General features: G+C 44.4%; 1 protein-coding gene across 3 annotated transcripts in view; it reads right to left on the bottom strand.

Annotated features, from left to right (window-relative positions):
- The window catches only part of LOC142291969 (inactive dipeptidyl peptidase 10-like), a 352241-nt gene that overhangs the window by 215123 nt on the left and 114728 nt on the right, over window positions 1-22390 (bottom strand). For all 3 annotated transcript variants that reach the window (XM_075336956.1, XM_075336955.1, XM_075336957.1), the window contains exons 4-5: window positions 16751-16845; window positions 12995-13069 (exon numbers count right to left, since the gene is read on the bottom strand). In XM_075336956.1, the coding sequence (XP_075193071.1) occupies window positions 12995-13069; window positions 16751-16845 (170 nt within the window). The remainder of the gene's footprint in view (window positions 1-12994; window positions 13070-16750; window positions 16846-22390) is intronic.

The following is a 22390-nucleotide window of genomic DNA, read 5'->3' as shown; positions in this document are numbered from 1 at the left end:
CCGGAGGGCACTGTTGTACTCACGATTAGTAACTCACACCAGTCTCTGGTAAAACAAGTTGATGGTGGTCGGTGCCTGCAGCCGGCTGAGTTGGGTCCCCCACCCGGTTGGTGGTCTCTGCCATTTTCCTGCAGCGTGTTGTGTATCTGTGGACTGCCTGCGCTTCAGCGACGGGAGTCTGCTCCCCAGCTTTGTGGATGTCGGGAGAGCCCTTTTGCCCGCAGACGCTGGCCCGTGGGATCTCTCTGCCTGTGTGGTAGCTTTCTATCCCCCTCGTTGGGCTGTTGTCTTCAGTCGGGACTTTGGGTGGGAAAGGACCTATAGTCCAGACCACAATTAGTTAATTAACTCGGTCCAGTGGCTTCTGGACCTCGTTTTAGGGTCTGAGTACCCCCCTTTGTGCTCCGGTTTCTGAGTCGGTTCCCTGGGTCAGTACCGGCGGGCCACTACCCTGTCCCGGTCCACCACTGTTCCTCGAGCCATTTTCCTGACTTCTGCAGGCTTAGGACACCGCTTGCCTCCTAGCCAAAGGTGCCCGGGCTCCAACCCTGGCACCTGTCGGTCTGTCACAGGCCTGTCCCACAGGCCTCACCTCCTCCACTCCACTCTCAAACTGCACTTCAACTGGACTGTTTGTGTTTTTCCTGCCTCAGGCTTTCTGAACTCATCGGTGGGTGTGGCCAACCGCCTGGCTCCGCCCCCTGGTGTGTCCATCCAGCACTGAGCGAGGTGACTAGGGTTTTATGTGGTTGGCTGGTGTTACCTTGTTAGAGGACTGGTGTTATGCGGGGCTCTATCTGTGACTACCTGGCTTGTCCAGGGCGTCACATATCCTCGGCATTCCTTTGGTCCAACCATTCAGTGACTTTGTTATAGAAGTAAAACAGGTTGGTCTGACAAGATTTATTGGTCCCAAAGCTAATTTGGCTAATTAATGCCTTCCCATCTAGGTACCTAAGTAAATGTTCTTTTTCAATTTGCTTGAAGATTTTTCCTGCTATGGAGGTCAGGCTTACTGGCCTGTAATTCCCCGGATCCTCCTTTTTCACCATTTTGTAGATGAGAACCACGTTTTCCCTATCTAATCTAAAGGGACCACTCCTGTTTCACATGCCATTAGGGTTAATCAAAGTATGAAACGGGCTTTACATGCTGCGACATCGCTAGCAATTGCTAGCAATGTTGAGCGCAATAACACCCGCCCCCGTCGTACGGCCGATATATGGTGATCGCTGCCGTAGCAAACATTATCGCTACAGCAGCGTCACACGCACATACCTGCCCTGCGACGTTGCTCTGGCCGGCAAACTGCCTCCTTTCTAAGGGGGCGGGTCGTGCGGCGTCACAGCGACGTCACACGGCAGCCGTCCAATAGAAGCGGAGGGGCGGAGATGAGCGGGATGTAACATCCCACCCACCTCCTTCCTTCCGCATTGCCGGTGGAGGCAGGTAAGGAGATGTTTGTCGCTCCTGCGGTGTCACACAAAGCGATGTGTGGTGCCGCAGGAACGACAAACAACATCGCTAAAAAGCAGAAAACGATTTTTTATTTCAGGACGACCTCTCCGCGGCAAACGATTTTGCCCTCTTTTGCGATCATTTCAGATCGCTCTTAAGTTTTACACACTGCAATATCGTTAATGATGCAGGATGTGCGTCACAAACAACGTGACCCTGACGATAATTCATTAACGATATCGTAGCGTGTAAAGCCCCCTTAAGTCTATGAAAAGCAGAGAAACCGTGTAGTCAAAGAACTTCTGCTTGATGGAGACCCTCTAATTCTAACACTGCACTCGTTCACAAGAGTACAGTTGTCTGTGCAGTTGGTCAAACATAATGCACCCAGATTAATATCATGTACAGGTTTCCAGGCGAACCATGATAATTGTTGCCCAATATTGCAAATCCACCATGGATTTTGAAGATAGTAATGTTGCTTCCCCTTAATTTACTAATCCAGTACAGTGGAGCTGGTGGCTATTGCTGGTTTCACATATCTGAAATTAATTTCGAGTACGGATGTTGGGACCAGAAGTTGGCCTCATAGGCATTTTTGAGGCTGCTCAGTTCCACACGGGAAACATGTGGTCATCCCTGATATTGTGGTCTTTACTTGGATTGTGCAAATTGAACAAGTTAAACCGCCTGAAAGACAACTCTTATGAAATACGGTTATATTATCACTAAAAGACTTAAAAAAACCTTTCCATAAAGTTTTTTTTTAACTAAATCTGTCTATACGTGTATATAACATACTAGCCTACCATCACCTTCTCCGGAATCCAGCGCTGTTCTGCTCCTCTTCTCAGTGACGTCACTGCTCTGCGGTCTCTCCGGGTCACACTGTGCTCTGCGTGACCCAGAAATGGCTGTTACAATCTAAGTTTATGGAGCGTCAGTATAAGGCTCACTTGACTTATATTGTAAAAGAGACTTACAGCTCACACATAGAGCCGGATAGTCTGAAGAGTGGTGATGCCACTGAGAAAAGAAGCTAACGATGCTGGATCCCGGAAACGGCAGCGGCATGTGAGTATATTAATACACACCCAGTACATTACATAAACATATAGACAGATTTCTTTTAAAAAAAAATCTTAATAGGAGTGCTTCTTTAAGAGAAAGCAATAATTCCTGAGTATAATTAAGTTTTATAATTTCAGATACAGTTTAATTGTTCCATACTTAGCAGTGACAAATTTCACATCATCTCCACCGAAGAACGTGTTATTGGAATTGATTAGCAACTAAAACACAAATTTTTCCAGCTCCTCTCAGCTGTCATTGCCACCCATGGTCCAGGGAGCTCGTATATCATACTTCAGTTTCTCTAGTATTAGCTTTCTTGCGGATTCAGCACCAGTTCATAAATCATAAAACTTTCCGTGCCATACACTAATGCATTTAATCGGAGTCTGGCAGACGATGCAGAGCAGTGGATGTGAAACATTTTTCTTGCTACTGTTAACTTGAATTATTAAAAGACTACAAAAAAACCAGGCTAAGGGTGATATGCATTACAACGCATCCGAAAATGCACGACTACAAGAATAATTAGTGGTGGCCTGTGAAATGAGTTGCTAAACTGAACACAACTGACAGCAAACACAGATCCTTCTGTAACATCCGTCCATGAACACGCTCCTACCACGTCGGCCATGATTACTAGGTGGCGCAAAGTTAAGGCCACAATTAACACTGGGCAACACAAGCATGGTTCAGCTAAAACTTAGAACTGCTAGGACTTGTGGCCTCTCAGTCAGTTTCTGTTGTGTTCTGGGAGTTTGTTAGTTAATTTAAATTATTTTTCTGCTGAAGCTAGGAGTGGGGTTCCTTCCTATGTAAAGCACCATTCCAGCATTTTTTATTTTTCAGTGCTGGAGTGGTGCTTTAAATTTAATCCCCCTGCCCTCTGTCACTTTCTGGCAGTTTCATCATTTTTCGACACCGCACTGGTCCCATAGCACCATCTTGTGCTTGTATCTTCTGATTGAAGTCAGAAGGTACATCACAAGGTCTCAATGCAAATCTATGAGAGCCAGAAGGAGGTTCTCAGAATTAAATTGATTTGTGACCCCCGTTGCGCTCTATAAAATACTGGAGCTGCCTACAGGACACAAATCACAGGACACCGACTGGAGCGGCACTGGAAAAATATGACGACGGTGGCAGATGATTATAAAAAAGGAGGCAGGGGGATTAAATTTGAAAAAAATAGATGGTGGAGTGATGCTTTAAACCCTCAGCACTTAGTGCTTGGCTGCCAGTTATAGCTTTGCTTCTTGTTCTGTGTGTTCTTCAGTATTATTAGTTCATCTCCTGTTATTAACCCCGCCATGATTTCTGACTACCCTCTTCCTTTGTGATTTTGACTTTCCTTTGGATTTCCTGGTTTTGACTGTCTGCCTGTCTTCCTGGCCGGCAATCCGGCACTACTGCACCCTTTTTATCCCATGATGTAATCTGTCAGGGAAACGGTAGGAAGCCCCCATGCCTATTAGTCAGCTGATCTTACCAAGATTATCTGATGCGGCTGACTTGAAAATAATGTGTATTTATGACAATATATTTACCTATCCATAGGATAGGTGATAATGGTAGATCGCTGAGGGTCTAACTGATGGGATCCACTACCATCATGAAAATGTACCGCCCCGGGCTCGGCTAGGTAAGTGAATGGGTAAGTATCCTGTTCAAGACGCCAGAAGAGTCGATGTGTACCGCCCTGGGCTCAGCTACAACCGAGCCGCTCGGATCCGGGCTCGTTGTGGGTGGCTCGAGTGTCTCCGGACCCGGGGGCCCTGTGGTCACTCCGATCTGAAAGGGGCTGGCGTTTTGGGGGACGTAGGTTTACGGCGAGAGCCGTGGTTAAGTTCGTGACGCCACCCACGGGTTGTGGTGAAGGTGGACACTACCGCTGCGGTCACGGGGCACCCGGGGGAGATGTTGAGCAGCAAGATGTTAACCCCTAGGGGGAGTAGTTGGGCGGTGCAGGGAGGTGCACCGTTTATTTTTCTGAACTGCAAAAGATAAAAGAGAACATGTATACAAGTACTACCCTGTCCCGGTCCACCATGGTTCCATTGAGCCGTCTTCCCGGACCTGCAGGCAGAGGCCTCCGTATGCCTCCTAGCCAAAGGTGCCCGGGCTCCAACCCTGGCACCTGTCAGACTGCTGCAGACCTGGGCACAGGCCTGCTTCCACTCTCCTTCACCTCCTGAACTCACTCACTGACTAGCAACTAACTAACTGTTTTCCCGCCTCGGGCTCTCTTGACTCCTCAGTGGGCGGGGGCCAACCACCTGGCTCCGCCCCCTGGTGTGCCCATCAAGCCCTGAGTGGGGTGACTAGGGTTTAAAGTGTTTGGCTGCTGACACGTTGTTGGGGACAGGTGTTGTGTGGGGCTCTAACTGTGACTACCTGGCTAGTCCAGGGCATCACAAAAACATGGGGTCACAAGGTCTACTGTTGTGAATACATTTTCTAGTTTGAGGCTCCCTCTTGTGGTCAGTGCTGGCGGTGCAGTTGACTTGTGGAATGAGAGCCACACACCTGTGGAGGACTGGCAATTAGGCCTTTCAGATTGGGACTATATAACTGAGTAGTTATCTTTTATTACTTGCGCCGGTGCTCAATTGATTTCCTGTGTGTTAAGGACATTCTGAAACCAGCCCTGCTCTCTACCAGAACTCCTCCCTAGAGATGAGCATTGTTTGAATCGAACTGTTCAACAATTTCAAATTCGAGTTGATTTTGGCGATGTTCGAGTCGTTCGACGAACTCGAACGATTTGCTTAACGTTCGAGAGTTCGAGTTTATGTTCAATAACGGTTCGATCACCAAAAGCGTAACTGTAGCTTTTTACAGCTACGTGTGCAGGGAGCTAAGCGCTGGCAGCCTGCGGTAAGCAAAAATAAGCGCTACGTCATTTTTTTTAATGATTTATTTTTACAGTACTGTGATGTCAGACAATGAAAATACAGGGAAGCCCATTTTTTTTTTAGTTATTTAAATAAATAATTAAAAAAAAATGTGGGCTCAAGCTGCATTTTTTGTATTGGTAGCTAAGAGTAATCCAAGCAGCTACTGGCTGCTAACCCCCACTGCTTGGTGTTACCTGGCTTTGGAAAATCCAGGGAAGCATTTTTCATTTATTTTTTTTAAGTTTTTTGCCAAATAAATAAAAAAAAAAAAAATGACGTGGGCTTCACCATATTTTTGTATGCTAGGCAGGTTGCAGGCAGATATGGCTGCCCCCAACCCCCAGCTGCCTATTTGTACCCAACTGGGAACTAAAAATATAGGGAAGACCTTTTTTTTAATTATTTCATGAATTTCATGAAATAATTAAAAAAAACAACATGGGTTTCGTCCCATTTTTGTGTCCAGCCAGGTACAACTAGGCAGCTGGGGATTGGAATCTGCAGCACAGGTTGGCCCAAGCTTTCTGGGCCCCTCTGCTGCGAATTGTAGCCCGAAGTCGCCCCAGAAAATGGCGCTTTCATAGAAGCGCCATCTTCTGGCGCTGTATCCAACTCTTCCAGTGGCCCTGATGATGGGTGGCTCGCTGGGTAATAAGGGGCTAATACTAGCTTTGTTTTACTAGCTAGTATTAAGCCAGAGATTCTTAATGTCAGGCAAGTTTTACCCGGCCATTAAGAATCTCCAATAAAGGGTTAAAAAAAAGACACCACACAGAGAAAAAATACTTTAATAGAAATAAATACACAGACACACTTAGAGACTCCATGTTAATTACTCCCTCTCACCCCTCCACGATCTTGGTCTTCTGTCTTCTTTCTCCTTCAACCCATGCAGCTCTGCTACATCAAACAGCAGAGGGGAGGAAGACGCTGCTGCTCTCCGTGCAGTCTAATCACTCAGTGAGTGAGCAGAGGCTGCGGGTTGGTAAGCGGTAATGTCACGCCTGCCACCGTTGCAATAGTAACCTAACAGATGGGTTACTATAGCAACGGTGATCTCCGATCACCTGATTCCCGGCGCTGCTATTCACTGGCTGTGGCATCCAGTCCCTGCATGTGGGCTGACTATGTAAAGAGCGCCAACATGCAGGAACGGGGAGCCAAGCATGTGCCCGAGTATCTCGCCGGTACTTGCCGAGTATACGGAGTACGGAGCTGCTCGGGCGAGCACCGCATACTGGCAACATGCACTGACAGGACCTAGCATGATGTCATAGCCATGTGACCAGTCTGTAGCCAATGAGATGATACATACATGACTGGTCACATGCTATGATGACATCACGGAAAGGTCCTATCATCCGTGCTGGTTACAGCGATGATCGGAAAGAGAAGCGGCGGGAGACAGAGTCTGCAGGACGTGTCGCGGGACCTGTAAGTATAATGACAAAGTTTATTATTAACTGTATGTCTATATGTATAATGTGTTTGTATTTGCCTGCCATTGTTTTCAATGGGGTTCGAAGGTGTTCGTCGAACGTTCGACGAACACACCCGCTATTCGATGAACCGAACCGAACTCGAACACTAGGGGGGTGGCTCATCTCTACTCCTCTCAAGATAAGTTGGTCTTTGTACCTCTGCTTATTGTTTCCACTTTCTTGTTGTTTTTTCTGTTTTGATACTATTGCTTGATTCCTATTTTGCCTGTGTGGAGTTCTTGATGGAATTGGATCATTCCCTGCTTGGAGTGTCAGTATATTTAGCTCCATGATTCTGCAATGCATTGTGTTTTGTCATGCTTGGTATTAAATTCAGTCCCTCATCTATATTAGTGTTTTTGGATCCCGGTAACATCAGAGTACTGATATAGTGGGGGGGAGAAGCCGTGTGGTCTCAGGGTTTTTCCATGTCGGGCGTGCTGAGATTTTTTTAGGGTTTTTATGGCTGCAGACAGTGCTCTTTCCTATCCTTTCCTATAAAGATTGTTTGGGCCTCATCTTTGCTGAATCTGTTTTCTAGCTTTGTATAGTGTTTTCCTATATCACCGTAGTCTTTACATGTGGGGGGGCTATCTATATCTTTGTGGATTTTTCCGAGGCAGATTATCTTTTCTTATATTTCTTTCTGTAAGAATATTTAGTTCTCCGGCTGTGTCGAGACGACTAGGTCATCGTAGGCTCGTCCCACGGCTACTTCTAGTTGTGTGTCAGGATTAGGTCTGCAGTCCGTTAAGGTTCCAGCCACTCTGGTTACTTTTTTGGGTTTCTGCATTTTTTTATCCTCCTCGGTCTCTGAATCATAACAGTCTACTGTGTGGATGAAATGTTAGTGAATATGTGAAACCATTGCTCATAGAAGTTATAAACAGGAAATAGACCAGTCACCCAGGGGACTTTGGGTTGGTGTTCTTTGGAAAAGAGCAGCTGGAATCCTAAGAAGTAATGATCAGTCATCCTGCTAATAGCTGATATGTTTTTAATGGGACAACCCTTTTAAAGGGAATCTATCAGCAGGTTTTTGCTACCTCATCTGAGAGCAGCATAATGTAAGAAAATAGATCCAGTGCATCAGAGTGATTCCTTTCCTGAAGGATGCACATCAGAGTGATTCCTTTCTTGAAGAAGGGGGCTCAGACTCGTGAATTGCGAGGAAATAAAATCACTCCTTTTATTATACAAAAAAATTTTTTGTATTTTCCCTGTCACAGGCAGCGCAGTAATACCTCCTTCTGCTCCTCCAGCCTACATTTGATATCTCAGAGGACTGCTGCAGCCTGGTTCATTGAATTTGCTTTGGGCATTGTGACTCTCTCACAACCTTAACAGGTGAGCGTGCTTAGCTTATTTCTGCCTCTATTGCGTCTTTTGTTTTCCAGTTTTTTCCTCTTAGGGAATTTAGATTGTTATCCCCAATGGGGACAGTGATGATAGTGTTGGTAATCTGCTGGGGAATAAATTGATCAATATAACTAAGTTAAATAAATAATAATACATTTCCTGAAGGAACAATGGTTCAGACATGTTGAAATCTACATTGCCTATCTTTCTTTTCTACACACTGGCTATCAGGGAATAGTGTAAAGGACCCATATACATTTAATCATTGGCGATTAGGCCAAAATTGGCAGGTCCAGATGGCTTTTATCTAATGTGTCGGCCAACATTAATTCTTTTTCTAAAAATCCATCTACCGTATATGCCGGCGTATAAGACGACTGGGCGTATAAGACGACCCCCAACTTCTGCCCTAAAAATATAGAATTTGGGATATACTCACTGTATAAGACTACCCCGCTCCCAAATGAAAAAAAGTCTGCTTTGATTGCAACATGTTAATTTTAATTCCGCGAGAGCCGTACAATATGTTTTTAAAGGGCCATTGACAGATCAATCGCTCCAATGTTCACTTAGTACAGCAAGGAATGCTCCTCCCTGCTGTATAAAGCCACAACTGGACTGAAACAATGGTACTACACTCTGCTACAAACAGACACACACAACTCTGCTACAAACAGACAAACACACACAACTCTGCTACAAACAGACAAACACACACAACTCTGCTACAAACAGACAAACACACACAACTCTGCTACATGCAGACAAACACACACAACTCTGCTACATACAGACAAACACATACAACTCTGCTACATACAGACAAACACATACAACTCTGCTACATACAGACAAACACATACAACTCTGCTACATACAGACAAACACATACAACTCTGCTACATACAGACAAACACGTACAACTCTGCTACATACAGACAAACACATACAACTCTGCTACATACAGACAAACACATACAACTCTGCTACATACAGACAAACACGTACAACTCTGCTACATACAGACAAACACATACAACTCTGCTACATACAGACAAACACATACAACTCTGCTACATACAGACAAACACGTACAACTCTGCTACATACAGACAAACACGTACAACTCTGCTACATACAGACAAACACATACAACTCTGCTACATACAGACAAACACATACAACTCTGCTACATACAGACAAACACATACAACTCTGCTACATACAGACAAACACGTACAACTCTGCTACATACAGACAAACACGTACAACTCTGCTACATACAGACAAACACATACAACTCTGCTACATACAAACAAATACACACAACTCTGCTGCTCTGTGGGGCCTGCACCCGCGGCTCGGCGGGTACAGCACCCGCGGCATCGGCGGGGGGGGGGGGGGATTGGCAGGGCATACATCTGGGGGGTTAGAAGCAGCTCACTGGGGCCCATAATGGGCACAAGTCCCCCTGTGTTAGATATCTCCCCCATAGTGCTGCCCATGGCCCCTATATAGATCGCACAAGTCCCCCTGTGTCAGATATCGCCCCCATAGTGCTGCCCATGGTCCCTATAGATCGCACAAGTCCCCCTGTGTCAGATATGGCCCCTAGGCTGCTGCCCAAAGTAAAATAAAACCCTCTTTCCTTACCTCCTCCAGCGCTGAGCTCCCTCCTGTCTGCTCCGTGCTTCTGTTCTTCCACTTCCTGGTTCTCAGTGCGGTCATGTGATCGGCACAGCAGGCTGAGCTCTCTGCCTGATCACAGTGGAAGCAGGGACACGGGGAGAAACGCTGCAGGGGGTAAGTAAAGCTTTTTTATTTTAGAATGAGCAGCAGCCTGGGGGCCAAATCTAACACATGGGGGACATGTGCGATCACACTGGGACGCAGGCTCATAGAATATGCACCGCTGCTCCAGCCCCTCACTGCGTGCGATTTCAGCACCATCGGAGATGGACAGCGGCTGTGCATATTATATGAGCGGGTGCAGGAGATCAAAGGCTGCAGCCCGCAGCGTTCCCCTGCGCTCCAGAGCTGCTTCCACCACCTCCCCTGGACGCTGCAGTGTACATACACCCCCCCCCCCCCGTATATCCGGCGTATAAGACGACCCCCCACTGTAGCCATTATTTTAAGGGGGTAAAAAGTCGTCTTATACGCCAGTATATACGGTATATATCTATGATTATTGCATGTAGTGAATGATCACCAAAAGGCTTAAAAATAGAGGACACTATTGCTGTGTGTGCTGTTTGTTCTATAAAAAACACTTCTATTACAGAAATCTATTTGGGGCATATTGACAGGGTCTGTAATTTTCAGACAACCTCTTTAAGGCCTAAGCCACACGGCATGAAAATCGGAGAGAGTGGAATGCGATAAAACATCACATTCCACTCGGACCAATATGACGCTATGTGCCAGCACCCATGAGCAATTACTTTCTCAGCCCTAATCGGACAGAAAAAACAGTCGCAGCATGCTGCGATTGTAATGCGATCCTTGTTTCTCTCGCGCCCATTCAAGTCTAAAGGGCGAGAGAAAAATCCCACTGCACTTGCATTACACCGGTGTAATGTGAGTGCAGAGCGAGAATGGCAATAGCAGGCAACGGAGGAGAGAGGGAGGTAAAACCCTCCCTCTCCTCCACAGCGCCAGCCCTCCCCTCTTCAGTGCCGGCCCGCCCCCTGCAGCTGTGGTTCGATTGCATGATCGGACCTCAGTCGCAATGACACTCGAATGACACTCGGCTCCCGCTGTGCTGCCATGCGAGGATCGCAGTAGTCCCCGTGTGGCCCCAGCCTAATATTCTATATGTGTTGTTCACTTGTGAGTTGGAGCTTGACCATATAATAGGAAAGCAAAGGATAGCATTCATTTCAAAGGGGATTTCCATGTTAAACTCCTATCCCCTCGGCACGCCCTCCAGACCCCTCAAACAGCTGACTGACCAGATTTGACAGACCATCAATGTTCCACTTCTGGAAAACCCCTTTAACCAAAAGATAGTTTTTGTATTTCTTTATATTCATTTTTAAATATATTAATGTTTCTTTACAATCCCCCAAATCTCAAATTGTCTGATTTCTAAATATTTGTCAATAAACTAGGTATATAGTTAGGTGACCCTTCCATCCAATCCAATAGGGCAATCTCAAGGATGAGATGAGACAGATTAGAATCCTGTTGGACACAGAAGATCTATATTCTACTAACCAGCAAAGTATTTGTCTGGACAAACCGCGTGGACCCCACCACCACCATTTCACCTTTACAGATCATTGTATCACAGGGGGCATCCCCTGTGATACAATCTAAATTCCATTTTGTCATTGGGATTTGTGTGAGTATAATCTACAGGAGTATGAAGACATTTGTAATTCAGTGATACAGTATGTGATCTCTTATTCTATTCAGTTTGGGGAGCCATCTAACAGTCTGAAGGTCCCAGTCTTAACCTGATAATTATTAAATTAATGGGTGTAACCTAACTTGTTGCCTGCCCATAATGGAAGAAGATGATAACAATATTTGGATATTTCCCCACAATTTCGTCAATCATATATATTCTCTTCTCTTTTTATGTGTATCAATGGAAGGGCTGAGGGGATTCCTTTCTGGTGCTAGTTATACAAAAAATTATGTGCCTTGACATTTTTAACATTTGGGCTGTGTATAACTGACTGATATAGGGATATGTAGGGAGATATTTGTAATTGATGGCAGATTTTGTTCCACGTCCTCCAGGCAGAAATGGTTAAATAATTTGCTTTTATTTCTAATGAAAGTCTATCATAACCAAGGTGTAGGAGGTTCACCAAAGAACTTGCAGAAAAACTAGTCTTCCAGCTCCCTACAAATGTTACAGATTACAGGTCCCATGTAAAAAGATAACAGTTTAGCTTCAAAGACCCCCAAACAATGTCTCGACACAGAGCATACAGTTAGGGGTACTTCTCACATAGCGAGATCGCTAGCGAGATCGCTGCTGAGTCACGTTTTTTGTGACGCACCAGTGAACTCATTAGCGATCTCGCTGTGTGTGACACTGAGCAGCGATCTGGCCCCTGCTGTGAAATCGCTGCTTGTTACACACAGTGCTGGTTCATTTTTTGGACGTTGCTCTCCCGCTGTGAAGCACACATCGCTGTGTTTGACAGCGAAAGAGCAACGATCCGAATGCGCAGGGAGCCGGCGTCTGGAAGCTGCGGACACTGGTAACCATGGTAAACATCGGGTAACTAAGAGAAGCGCTTAGCTTAGTTACCCGATATTTACCTTGGTTACTAGCATCCGCCGCACTCAGGCTGCCAGTGCCGGCTCCCTGCTCCCTGCACACGCAGCCAGAGTACACATCGGGTAAGTAAGCAAAGCGGTTTGCTTATTAACCTGATGTGTACTCTGGCTATGAGTGCAGGGAGCCAGCGCTAAGCGGTGTCCACTGGTAACCAGGGTAAATATTGGGTAACAAAGCAAAGCATTTTGCTTAGTTACCCGATATTTACCTTAGTTACCAAGCGCAGCATCGCTTCCACGCGTCGCTGGTGGCTGGGGGCTGATCACTGGTCGCTGGTGAGATCTGCCTGATTGACAGCTCACCAGCGACCATGTAGCGACGCACCAGCGATCCTGACCAGGTCATATCGTGGTCGGAATCGCTGGTACGTCGTTTAGAGAGATGGTACCTTTACACATAGAGCACTCATATCTGGAAAGCATTCTTACCTTTTGGCTTTTCGAAATCAGGAGTAAATACTGTAGATCTGGAGATAGCTTTCCACTGGTCATCTGCAGAGACATCTACAATAAACCCAGAATATTAGTATTAGTGTATTATATTTATAACTAAAGACCAATTAATTTGATAAAACTTCAACTGTGTTTTATTGACTAAGACCTACAGCATTTCCCACATATAAGATATGGAGTCAAATTGTCCTGATAAAAGACACTGAAAAATAAATTAATTTAAAGAGAATCTGTCATGGAAAAAAATGCTATGTAATGCTATTAATGCTATTATGTTCAGATATGTGGGTAATCTGCGTTAGAGCCGGCTGACAGTCAGTACCGGGGGCACGGTTACAGCCGCCCTCACTATACACTGAGTGGTGAATTAAACCGCTCGGCACCACTACAATGACTGGAACCTGTGAACGCTGTCAGAAGGAATAGAGTTAAAGGGGTATTCCCATCTCCAAGATCCTATTGCAATATGTAGTAGGTGTAATAATAGTAATATTAGCAAATATTTCCAATTAGAAATGTAGTATAGTTCTCCTGATATAGCCATGTCTCTTACTTCATGTTCTGGGCATTGCAGGACCTTAGGTATCCATGGTTATGATCTTATAGTGGCAATTAGTTAGTTGCTCATGGTAATAACCATGGATACTTAAGGTTCTGCAATGCCCTGAACATGAGGTAAGCGACATAGTGAATCAGAAGAACTATACTACATTTCTAATTGGAAATATTTGCTAATATTATTATTATAACACCTACTACATATTGGGATAAGATCTTGGAGATGGGTATACCCCTTTAATTTCTTCCCAGCAGCGGGGCTCTAAGTGTAGGCACCTGGCAGGTTCAGAACACTATTAACGTCCAAAATAACCCTATATCCGTAGGTTAATAGCGTTTGTTTGAGGTTCCCTTTCAAGGTGTTCCCATACTAAATATATTTATCTCTTATCCCATAATCACTTGTCATGCACGCATTAGGTGATGTCCAGCGCACGGCGAAACACACAACAAACAAGGTGTACACTGGGGACATTTTAACAATGGTCGGCCCTGCTGCTGGGATAGAGGTGAAGGCACACTTCCTGAATTCACCTCAAGCTGTTTTCTGAGCTCCCTAGCATCCCTATATATGGAGTGTTTAAACCCTTTGCTGAGCCGAATACCTAAATCCTCATTAGCCTTGCAAATATCCTGGCTAGATCTAATCAACACAGACAGGAAGGAAAGACAAATGGAAATCAACAAAAGGATAATGTCCAACTTCACAGCTGCAGTCAGACACCAGGACTGCAGCCTACACCGCTTCTGACTACAAGGGCTCCAGCAGCTCCTTCCACCTTCAGGCCTAGCTTCAGAATGGAATCAGAATAACCATCGCCCTCTACTGGGAGATATGACCATATATAGGGGAAGGGAGTGGTTAAAAACCGAGTGCACATAAGGAAAGGTAATTAGAAGCTTTGGCAAGTAAAATTGACATTAACCCTGAATGCACCAAAAGGGCAATGGGAAGAGCCGGTAAAGCCCCGGGATTGCCACATCTAATGGATGCGGCAATATCGGGCAGCTGTGGGTTGAGAATAACAGCCCCCAGCTGGCTTTATCTTGACTAGGGATCAAAATTAGGGGGGATCGCACGTCACTTTTTTTTAAGTTATTTATTTAAATTAAAAAAAAAAGCCGCATGCGGTTTCTCTTAGACCGGAGTCAAACTTGAGAGGGACTCGCATGAGTCTGACATCGCATCACCAGCACAGCTGCACACTCTTCTGACAGGAGCGGGCCGTATGTGTTTATGTGTATATGCACGCTCATGTTCAGAGAGCGGCAGGCCACGCTGGTTGATGTTATGCCAGACTTCCATGAGTCTGAGATCGTATCACTGGCACGCTCACCATACTGACCCGCAGACACTTGCACTGCTTTCCCTGCCCACCGGCCATCCTGGCGCCTGTGATTGGTTGCGGTCAGCTGATACGTGGCCACTCAGGGTGGGGACGCGTCTAACTGCAACCAATTACATGCGCTGGTGGGCGGGCAAAACAGTGAATATTGAATTGTCGGCTCCGGAAGGGAATAGGGTGACCCGGAAGGAGTTTGCCGCCATGACACCGCCTCGGCGAGTAGACCGCGCACTCCTACCCCTTATCCCTCCACCAACGTTTTTACTCTCTGGATTCTGGTCCCCATTGACTTATATGGGCAGCGGATTCCGGAGCGGATCGGGTTTTTTGTTTAATTGAGCACTGATTCGCCGGTCCCGGTTTTTTGCAAGTCTGAGCAGCTCTAAACTTAACCTAACTTTCTGTTAAATCCAGTTTTAGACTTTATCAAGAACGATATTTTTTTTATTTTTTCATTTTTTTATTTTTGCTTTGAGGAGCAGCAACTCTTTTTTCAGAATTAGTTCTGTTTGCCAGATGGATTGTTTTGAAGTACAAATATCTTTATTAAGGCCACTTTACATGCAGCGACATTGCTAAAGCGGTCGTTGAGGTCACAGAATTCGTGACGCACATCCGGCCGCTTTAGCGATGTTGTTGCGTGTGACACTTACGTGCGATCGAAAAAGGTCGCAGAATCGTTCAAAATCGTTAATTATTGACATGCTCCCCTATTCCCAATTATCGTTGCTGCTGCAGGTACAATGTTGTTCGTTGTTCCTGCAGCAGCACACATCGCTATGTGTGACACCGCAGGAACGAGGAACCTCTCCTTACCTGCGGCCACCGGCAATGAGGAAGGAAGGAAGTGGGGGGGATGTTACGTCCTGCTCATCTCCCTCCCTCCGCTTCTATTAGGCGGCCGCTTAGTGACGTCGCTATGACGCCGAACGAACCGCCCCCTTAGAAAGGAGGCGGTTCGCCAGTCACAGCGACATCGCTAGGCAGGTAAGTAGTGTGACAGGTCTGAGCGATTTGCCCATGACGCACAAAAGATGGGGGTGGGTACGCATGCTAGCGATCTCGAGGTCGAGATCTCGAGATCGCAGGGTGTAAAGCGGCCTTTAATAGATTTTTCTCAACTCTTTATGAGGAGAAAATCTGTCACGTTACGACATTTACCTTTCTGCACAAAAGATCTAACTCACCAAACTGATTATGCCAAAACCTCTCGTTTTGTATTGTATTTTCTGGTTTTATGATTTTAAGATTTTTTTTATTATTATTGTAACTTTTTTCTATTGCAACATTATTCAGCTCAAGTTTTGAGATAATTTATGTTATATTAAGAAGACAACTGAAATCATCTACTGTAAGTATATTTTATCTCTGTAAATGTGGGAATCTTCAATACACACAGCGAATCAAAAATAAGTTGCACATTTTTTGCAATATGCAGAGTTGCACAAAATTATTGCGATTTTTGGCCTCACCCAGCTCTGCCAAAGGGGCAGGATAGGGGCACAATGGAGGGGCATTTTCATTTTTCTGTAGACAGAGCTTTATGTGGTCTTGTGTTTAGCAAGAGAAATTGTAATTTGCACAAGTACCATTTAAAAAGCAAGGGTTTTTGGTAACTTTTTATTTTATTTTTTTTAGCAGAAGAGATGAACACAAAAAAACCCAAATACATTGGAATGTTTTTTTAATTGTAGTTTTTAGTGACAAGTTAACTTTTTTCAAAGGTCAATATGATTCTGATTATCTTTTTTATCATTTTATGTTTGTTTTCCAGATTTTGGTCTAGTCTTTGGGCTTTTTGCATTGTAGATGACATCAATATACTTACATAGGTGATATTACTCAACAGAATGGTGGCCTTTTTTGTTTCCAAATTTTGACTAATTAAATTTCCATCTTGGGTTTCTTGAATAATTTCTGTGTCTGAGAAGATAAAAACAACATTTGTAAATTACTAGAACATGACTGTTGGAATTTATTTGGTCTTGTTGCAACATGAATCTATAATAATAGCGTTATTGTTTTAATTTCTGAAAACGACACCTTTAATTGTGTCACATATGTCTATAACTTGGCTTCATATAGATTATTTGCTTGAGTTTCATCAGTTAATCCATGTTGATATTGGGATCTCATCAGAGAACCAATACTAATGGGGCTAACAAATACCGTACCACTATTCAACTAACATAATAGCCCATATCACACATAAATACTACAATTGAGGAGAAATTTCACCACCAGAACTGCCAAACAAATACTACCGTGCAGACATCGAAAGCATACAAATGACAAGTCTCAGATGTGATCACTCAGCATTAGACTCTTGGATATTTGTATTTTGTAATATTCTGTACTGTGCAGAGGATTTAGGCAGATGTGTAGAAAAATGCAGCAAAGTAAGAAAGCATTAAAAAATTGTGAATAGTTTATTTTAATCCGTTAACAAAATGCAAAGTGAATGAACAAAAAAGGAAATCTAAATCAAATTAATAATTGATGTGATCACCCTGTACCTTCAAAACAGCCTCAAAGTATCTATTCTAGGTACAATGGCACACACATGTAACAGACGGCTTCTGCTGGCAATCCAGTGGTTTACGCTGATGCAGCGGCTTCTCTTCTGCTCTGTTAATGGGGAGTGACTGATGATGTCATGCTGATTGACAGCCTGATCCTTGTTGCCTAACTGTGGGAATCTGACTGTCAATCAGCATGACGCCGGCAATCATGCCCAGTTGACAGAGCAGCAGAGGAAGAACTGCTCTGTTAACATTGAGAAACTGAATTGCTGGCAGGAGAAGTCCGTGACCACTCTTTGCTGGGACGGGGTAGAACAGGCAGGTAGTTAGTAACTATCTGCCGTTGGATGGGCATTGGACAGCCGATGCATGCCATCATAGCCTTGTGAGTAATGACGTGTATGCATAAAATTGGCCCGTTCCACTGTTCCAGCACCTCCCGACTAAGCTGAGGCGAAATGCGCGTCAAGGTGCAGGACAGTGTCATCTCTGGGGCCTTCATTGCGGTCATTGGTGGGTTACAGGATCAGTGTGCCTTTTATTTTCATTGTCCACAAATTTTATTCTTTATAATTATGTATATCACCCCACAGTGAGTCCTAGTCATGAGGCTCCCATGCATTAGCACTTTCCCAATATGAACTGGCTGCATTGATTTAACGATATCTCTTTAAAGTTATTATTTGTATCCTTTTAGAGTGGAACATTTATTTATTTATTTAATTTATTTATTTATCTGGGACTTCTGTGCAATATCCATTTGGAACAGGTGTGCAATATTTATCATGTATGAATAAATTTCTCTGAATATGTCATATTTTGTATATGTGGGTGGTATTCTCTCTGCTATAATATAGCTATCATGTTTTTGACCCTATTTTGATCACACTGCCCTGCTGCTATTTTTCTTTCGTGTTTTTATAGCACTCTGCGTGCTACACTCCGTGTTTTTGGTGTCTTTAATTAATAAAAATTCATGTAAATTTTGAATATTGTCTATCTAGACATTATTGAATAATATAGATAGACCCAAGCCAATTTTATGTTTATATAGTTAGCAACTATCTGCCTGTTGGTTTTTAGGCCGGTAGTTAAAATAAATATTCCTTTCCCAATCCTATTGTTAAAAGCATTTCTGCTTTTCTGCTTTGAAGCATTTTTTACATACCTGCCTAAAATGTTTGAAAAGTACTGTATACCCTAATACATATATTGTAATTAAGCAGGAACACAAATACATCCCTTGGAAGCCAGTTCATGAACTGATTACATTCTCGTATATGCAGCGCCCCTGAAACTATCAGGGTGCTACAAGGTTCTGCATCCCAAAAGGATGCAGGGCCTACCCCCTTAGGGACCCAGAACCCCAGTGCCGGTAACACCAAAAACCCAGGTAATCCCAGTTTTCCCCAACAATCCCCCATACAATGGTACCTAGCTACGGTGGGACCAATGGATAGCCGCCTAGAGGTGGAGCCAATACAGTCCATTAGTTGACCAGGTGGGAGGGGGCAGACTGTGGAGAGTAGTTAGTTGAGAGTTGACAGCAGGAGTGTTAAGGTGGAAGCGAAGTGACATCCTGACTTGGATTGACGGTGACCTGGTACCCAGGAGAAGTGCTTGCCGGTGGAGTACGGTGGAGTACTCCCAAAACTACGCATTGACGGGGTACGGACCCTAGGACAGGAAAGAGCTTCAAAACAACCTAACACCTGCACAGCAAAGGGGACCATCAAGGACCTTGCTGACCCTAAAGAATCCGAAGACCCAGTAGCAAAGGGAGAACTGGGGACAGGACCAGAGACCCCAACCCCACAGGGTTCACGCTAACGTCAGACGGACAGAAGTGGAAAAACCACAGAACGGGGACCCCCAGTGTTCTAAACCACGGGGACCCACTTACCAGAGATAGGTGCAGGGGAAGAAGGTACCAGAGAACCAAACTGGCACTGGGACGAAGGGGACCTGGAGGCGAAACCAGCTGGCCTCGGGCAACCAGTTAACATCTGCAGAAAGTGAGTAAACCAGTTGGACTGAATACTTGTGTGGACTACCTTCTTCCGATGCCCACTGCACCATACACCCTCTGGGGCAAAACTCTACTTGCGGAGGGACTACCATACTAGCTGCTAATACCACCAGCCCCAGTAGAGACTTTCTGCAGTGGCGGCTCCCTACACTTAGCTACAATACCGCAAGTGGCATCACAAGTGAACATTATCAAATTCTTCCCTATAAATATCCCCATTACAAATAGGGCCCAGGGCAGAGAACCGGGTAACGACCACACACCAAGTACCCCATATCCCTGGGTGTTACATATACATGATACAGTATGTTCGACTATTAGGGCCTCCAGAGCTGCTCTACACATCCCCGTCCCCCACAGTTGCTTCACCTCTTGGTCTGTGCCCCAATCTCTTTAACCCCAATCTCACTCTGTAGTTCAGTCAAATTAGTATGCTGAAGGATCCCATCACCAACAGCAACTATGCTAAATCCACAGCCACCACTAATCTGGTCTCCACCAAGTTGTCAACCTGCGGGTCACTCTCTAGTCCCTTATGTCTCATCTCCACCTGGTGATCTGCACTATCACATAGCAGAGGGTGAAGGAGCCACCACTTAACCCCCAATGCCTGTGCGTACCCAATCCAAGTAAGGAATAAAAAAAAGACCTTTGAGCCACTGGCTATAAAGTGACTGCCCAGGTATACTAAAACCAAACAAGCCAGGGAAAGTAAGTCATTACTCATTCTGTTGTAGGGGAAGAGGTTACAGGACTGGGCTGTGAACAGCCATTCATCACAGATGTCACTGACAGCGCATCAGCATGAAATAAGCTGATATCAGCAGAACTGTGATTTCTACTATAAGGTGGATTTTAGATACAGACAGTGCTATCCTTTATACACCTGTCACCTACAATCCTGGTGAGGAATCAGTTCCTCACCACAAAAAAATGTGCTATAATACTAATTTACATGTTAATATAAATGCTGAATAAAATGGATCTGAAAATCCGGAGATATTAGTATTAAAATATGAAATATTCACATTGATAATTTTTAAAAGAAAAACAAGTCAATCAAAATTAACAAGTCAATGAAAATTAAAGGGAATCTGTCAGCAGGGTTTTGCTACCTCATCTGATGGCAACATCATGTAGGCAAGGAGATTCTGTATCACATAGATTACTAGGTGCAGCCATTCTCACATAATCAAAGAGTTGAGTTTTAAGCATGTAGCTGAGCCCAGGGAGCAGTTCTGCCCACCCCAGGCTCTCAATAGAGATTGTGCATTGAATATCAGTCCCAGCAGTAGCATTTTGAACTCCTGGCAGGAGCCAGCTAGAAGTAGAAAAGTTAATCACAAGATCATAAAGCCATGAGTTTAAGTAAACAATAGCACATACACAGATAAGAAAGACATAGCTGCTTTTTGCTTTTTAACCCCTACAACATGCTGTCCTCAGCTTACATAGCAAAAACTTGCTGATAGATTCCTTTTAACAATTAATCTGGTGAAAAGAATACACAGATTCATCAAGCCAAACATCCATTATTTCTTCTGTGTAGATTCAGATGAAGGAAAATTATTAAGTGTATGTTATTCGTCCAATATTAGCAAAATTCCTTCCCAACTCCAAATTTGGCAATCAGAGTTAATTTGATTAATGTCTAATTTCCAGAGATCTAGTACCAAGAGGTGTAGCTAGGGTTTCAGCATGGAGGGAAGGTGGGGGTCAAAACACAACTGAATGGCCTCTAACCAGGTAACCATGTTTATAACTACGGTAGCACACTCTAATCATGGGTATAGAAGAACCTCAGCAGTTGACTGTGCTGTTACTGAAAATAAATCTCTATACAAAGGCCAACAACAGCATCATACAATGACCATATAGTGGTAGAGACGTCAATCCTACAAAACATATAAGGGATTACAGTACAGTTATGGATAGTGACTTCTACTGACGTTCTTACTAATAGAGTTGTTCACTCTTCCCGTCTTTTCCATCTGGCCCAGACCAACATAACAACTTCTGTCAGCTACGACTAGTTTGCAGAATTTACAACAAAGACATATTTGTTTTTTCACATTTCCAGCACCGTTACATGTATTCCAAACCTGCACAAACTCCCCATCCCCATGCTGTTAACTTAATGCTGAGTGACTGCTGCCGTATTCTTACCGGTTATCGGACTTGCCGTGAAGTACAAGAACAAGGCTCCTCTTTGTGCCACACATAATAAAGCCCACCACTGAGCTCCATAAAAAAATAAAATGCCTTCTTGCTTCTCTCTAGTTGATAGAATCACTCCTAAAAAATATCAAAGCCCTGTGCAAGTGAAAACAGTGCTCACATTTTGTCTACTAGAAAGTAATAATGCCACCTTTGTGCCCCTTTGATGGTCGCAATACCCTGCGTGCCCATATAAAAAAAATGAGAAAGCCACCCGCTATAGCAATACGTGGGGGGTCTTCTTTCCTATATAATACTTTTTCTATGAGCCACTTTTACTGGGTGACAATGCACATGCCCTTTATTGCACATAGTTATTGCTTATTTTCTTTTCTATATTCTCTTGATACTGTTAGACGTATTATATTAGTATTAGTATTGTCTAAACATGTGCATTACACCTTTCTTCTTTACAAAATACTGTGTGACATCACTTAAAGGTACAGTCACACGACTGTCCCGTTTTTGCGGTCTGCACATTATAATGTTCCAACCAGTGGCGGACATACCAGTGGGGCAACCTGTGCGACCGCACAGGGAGCCAAGAGCTGAGGGGACCACATCTACCTCCAAAGCAGGTACAATTTTGCATTTTTATGAGCTATTGGGCTGCAAAGGGCCCATATATTCTTTTTGCACAAGGGCCTCTTTCTGTCTGTGCCCACCCGTGGTTCCAACACTAGCCCTCACATAGCATAAT

The sequence above is a fragment of the Anomaloglossus baeobatrachus genome, chromosome 2 (assembly GCF_048569485.1).
Source record: "Anomaloglossus baeobatrachus isolate aAnoBae1 chromosome 2, aAnoBae1.hap1, whole genome shotgun sequence".
NCBI classification, from domain to species: domain Eukaryota; kingdom Metazoa; phylum Chordata; class Amphibia; order Anura; family Aromobatidae; genus Anomaloglossus; species Anomaloglossus baeobatrachus.
This window is presented reverse-complemented; position numbering and strand designations above follow the sequence as displayed.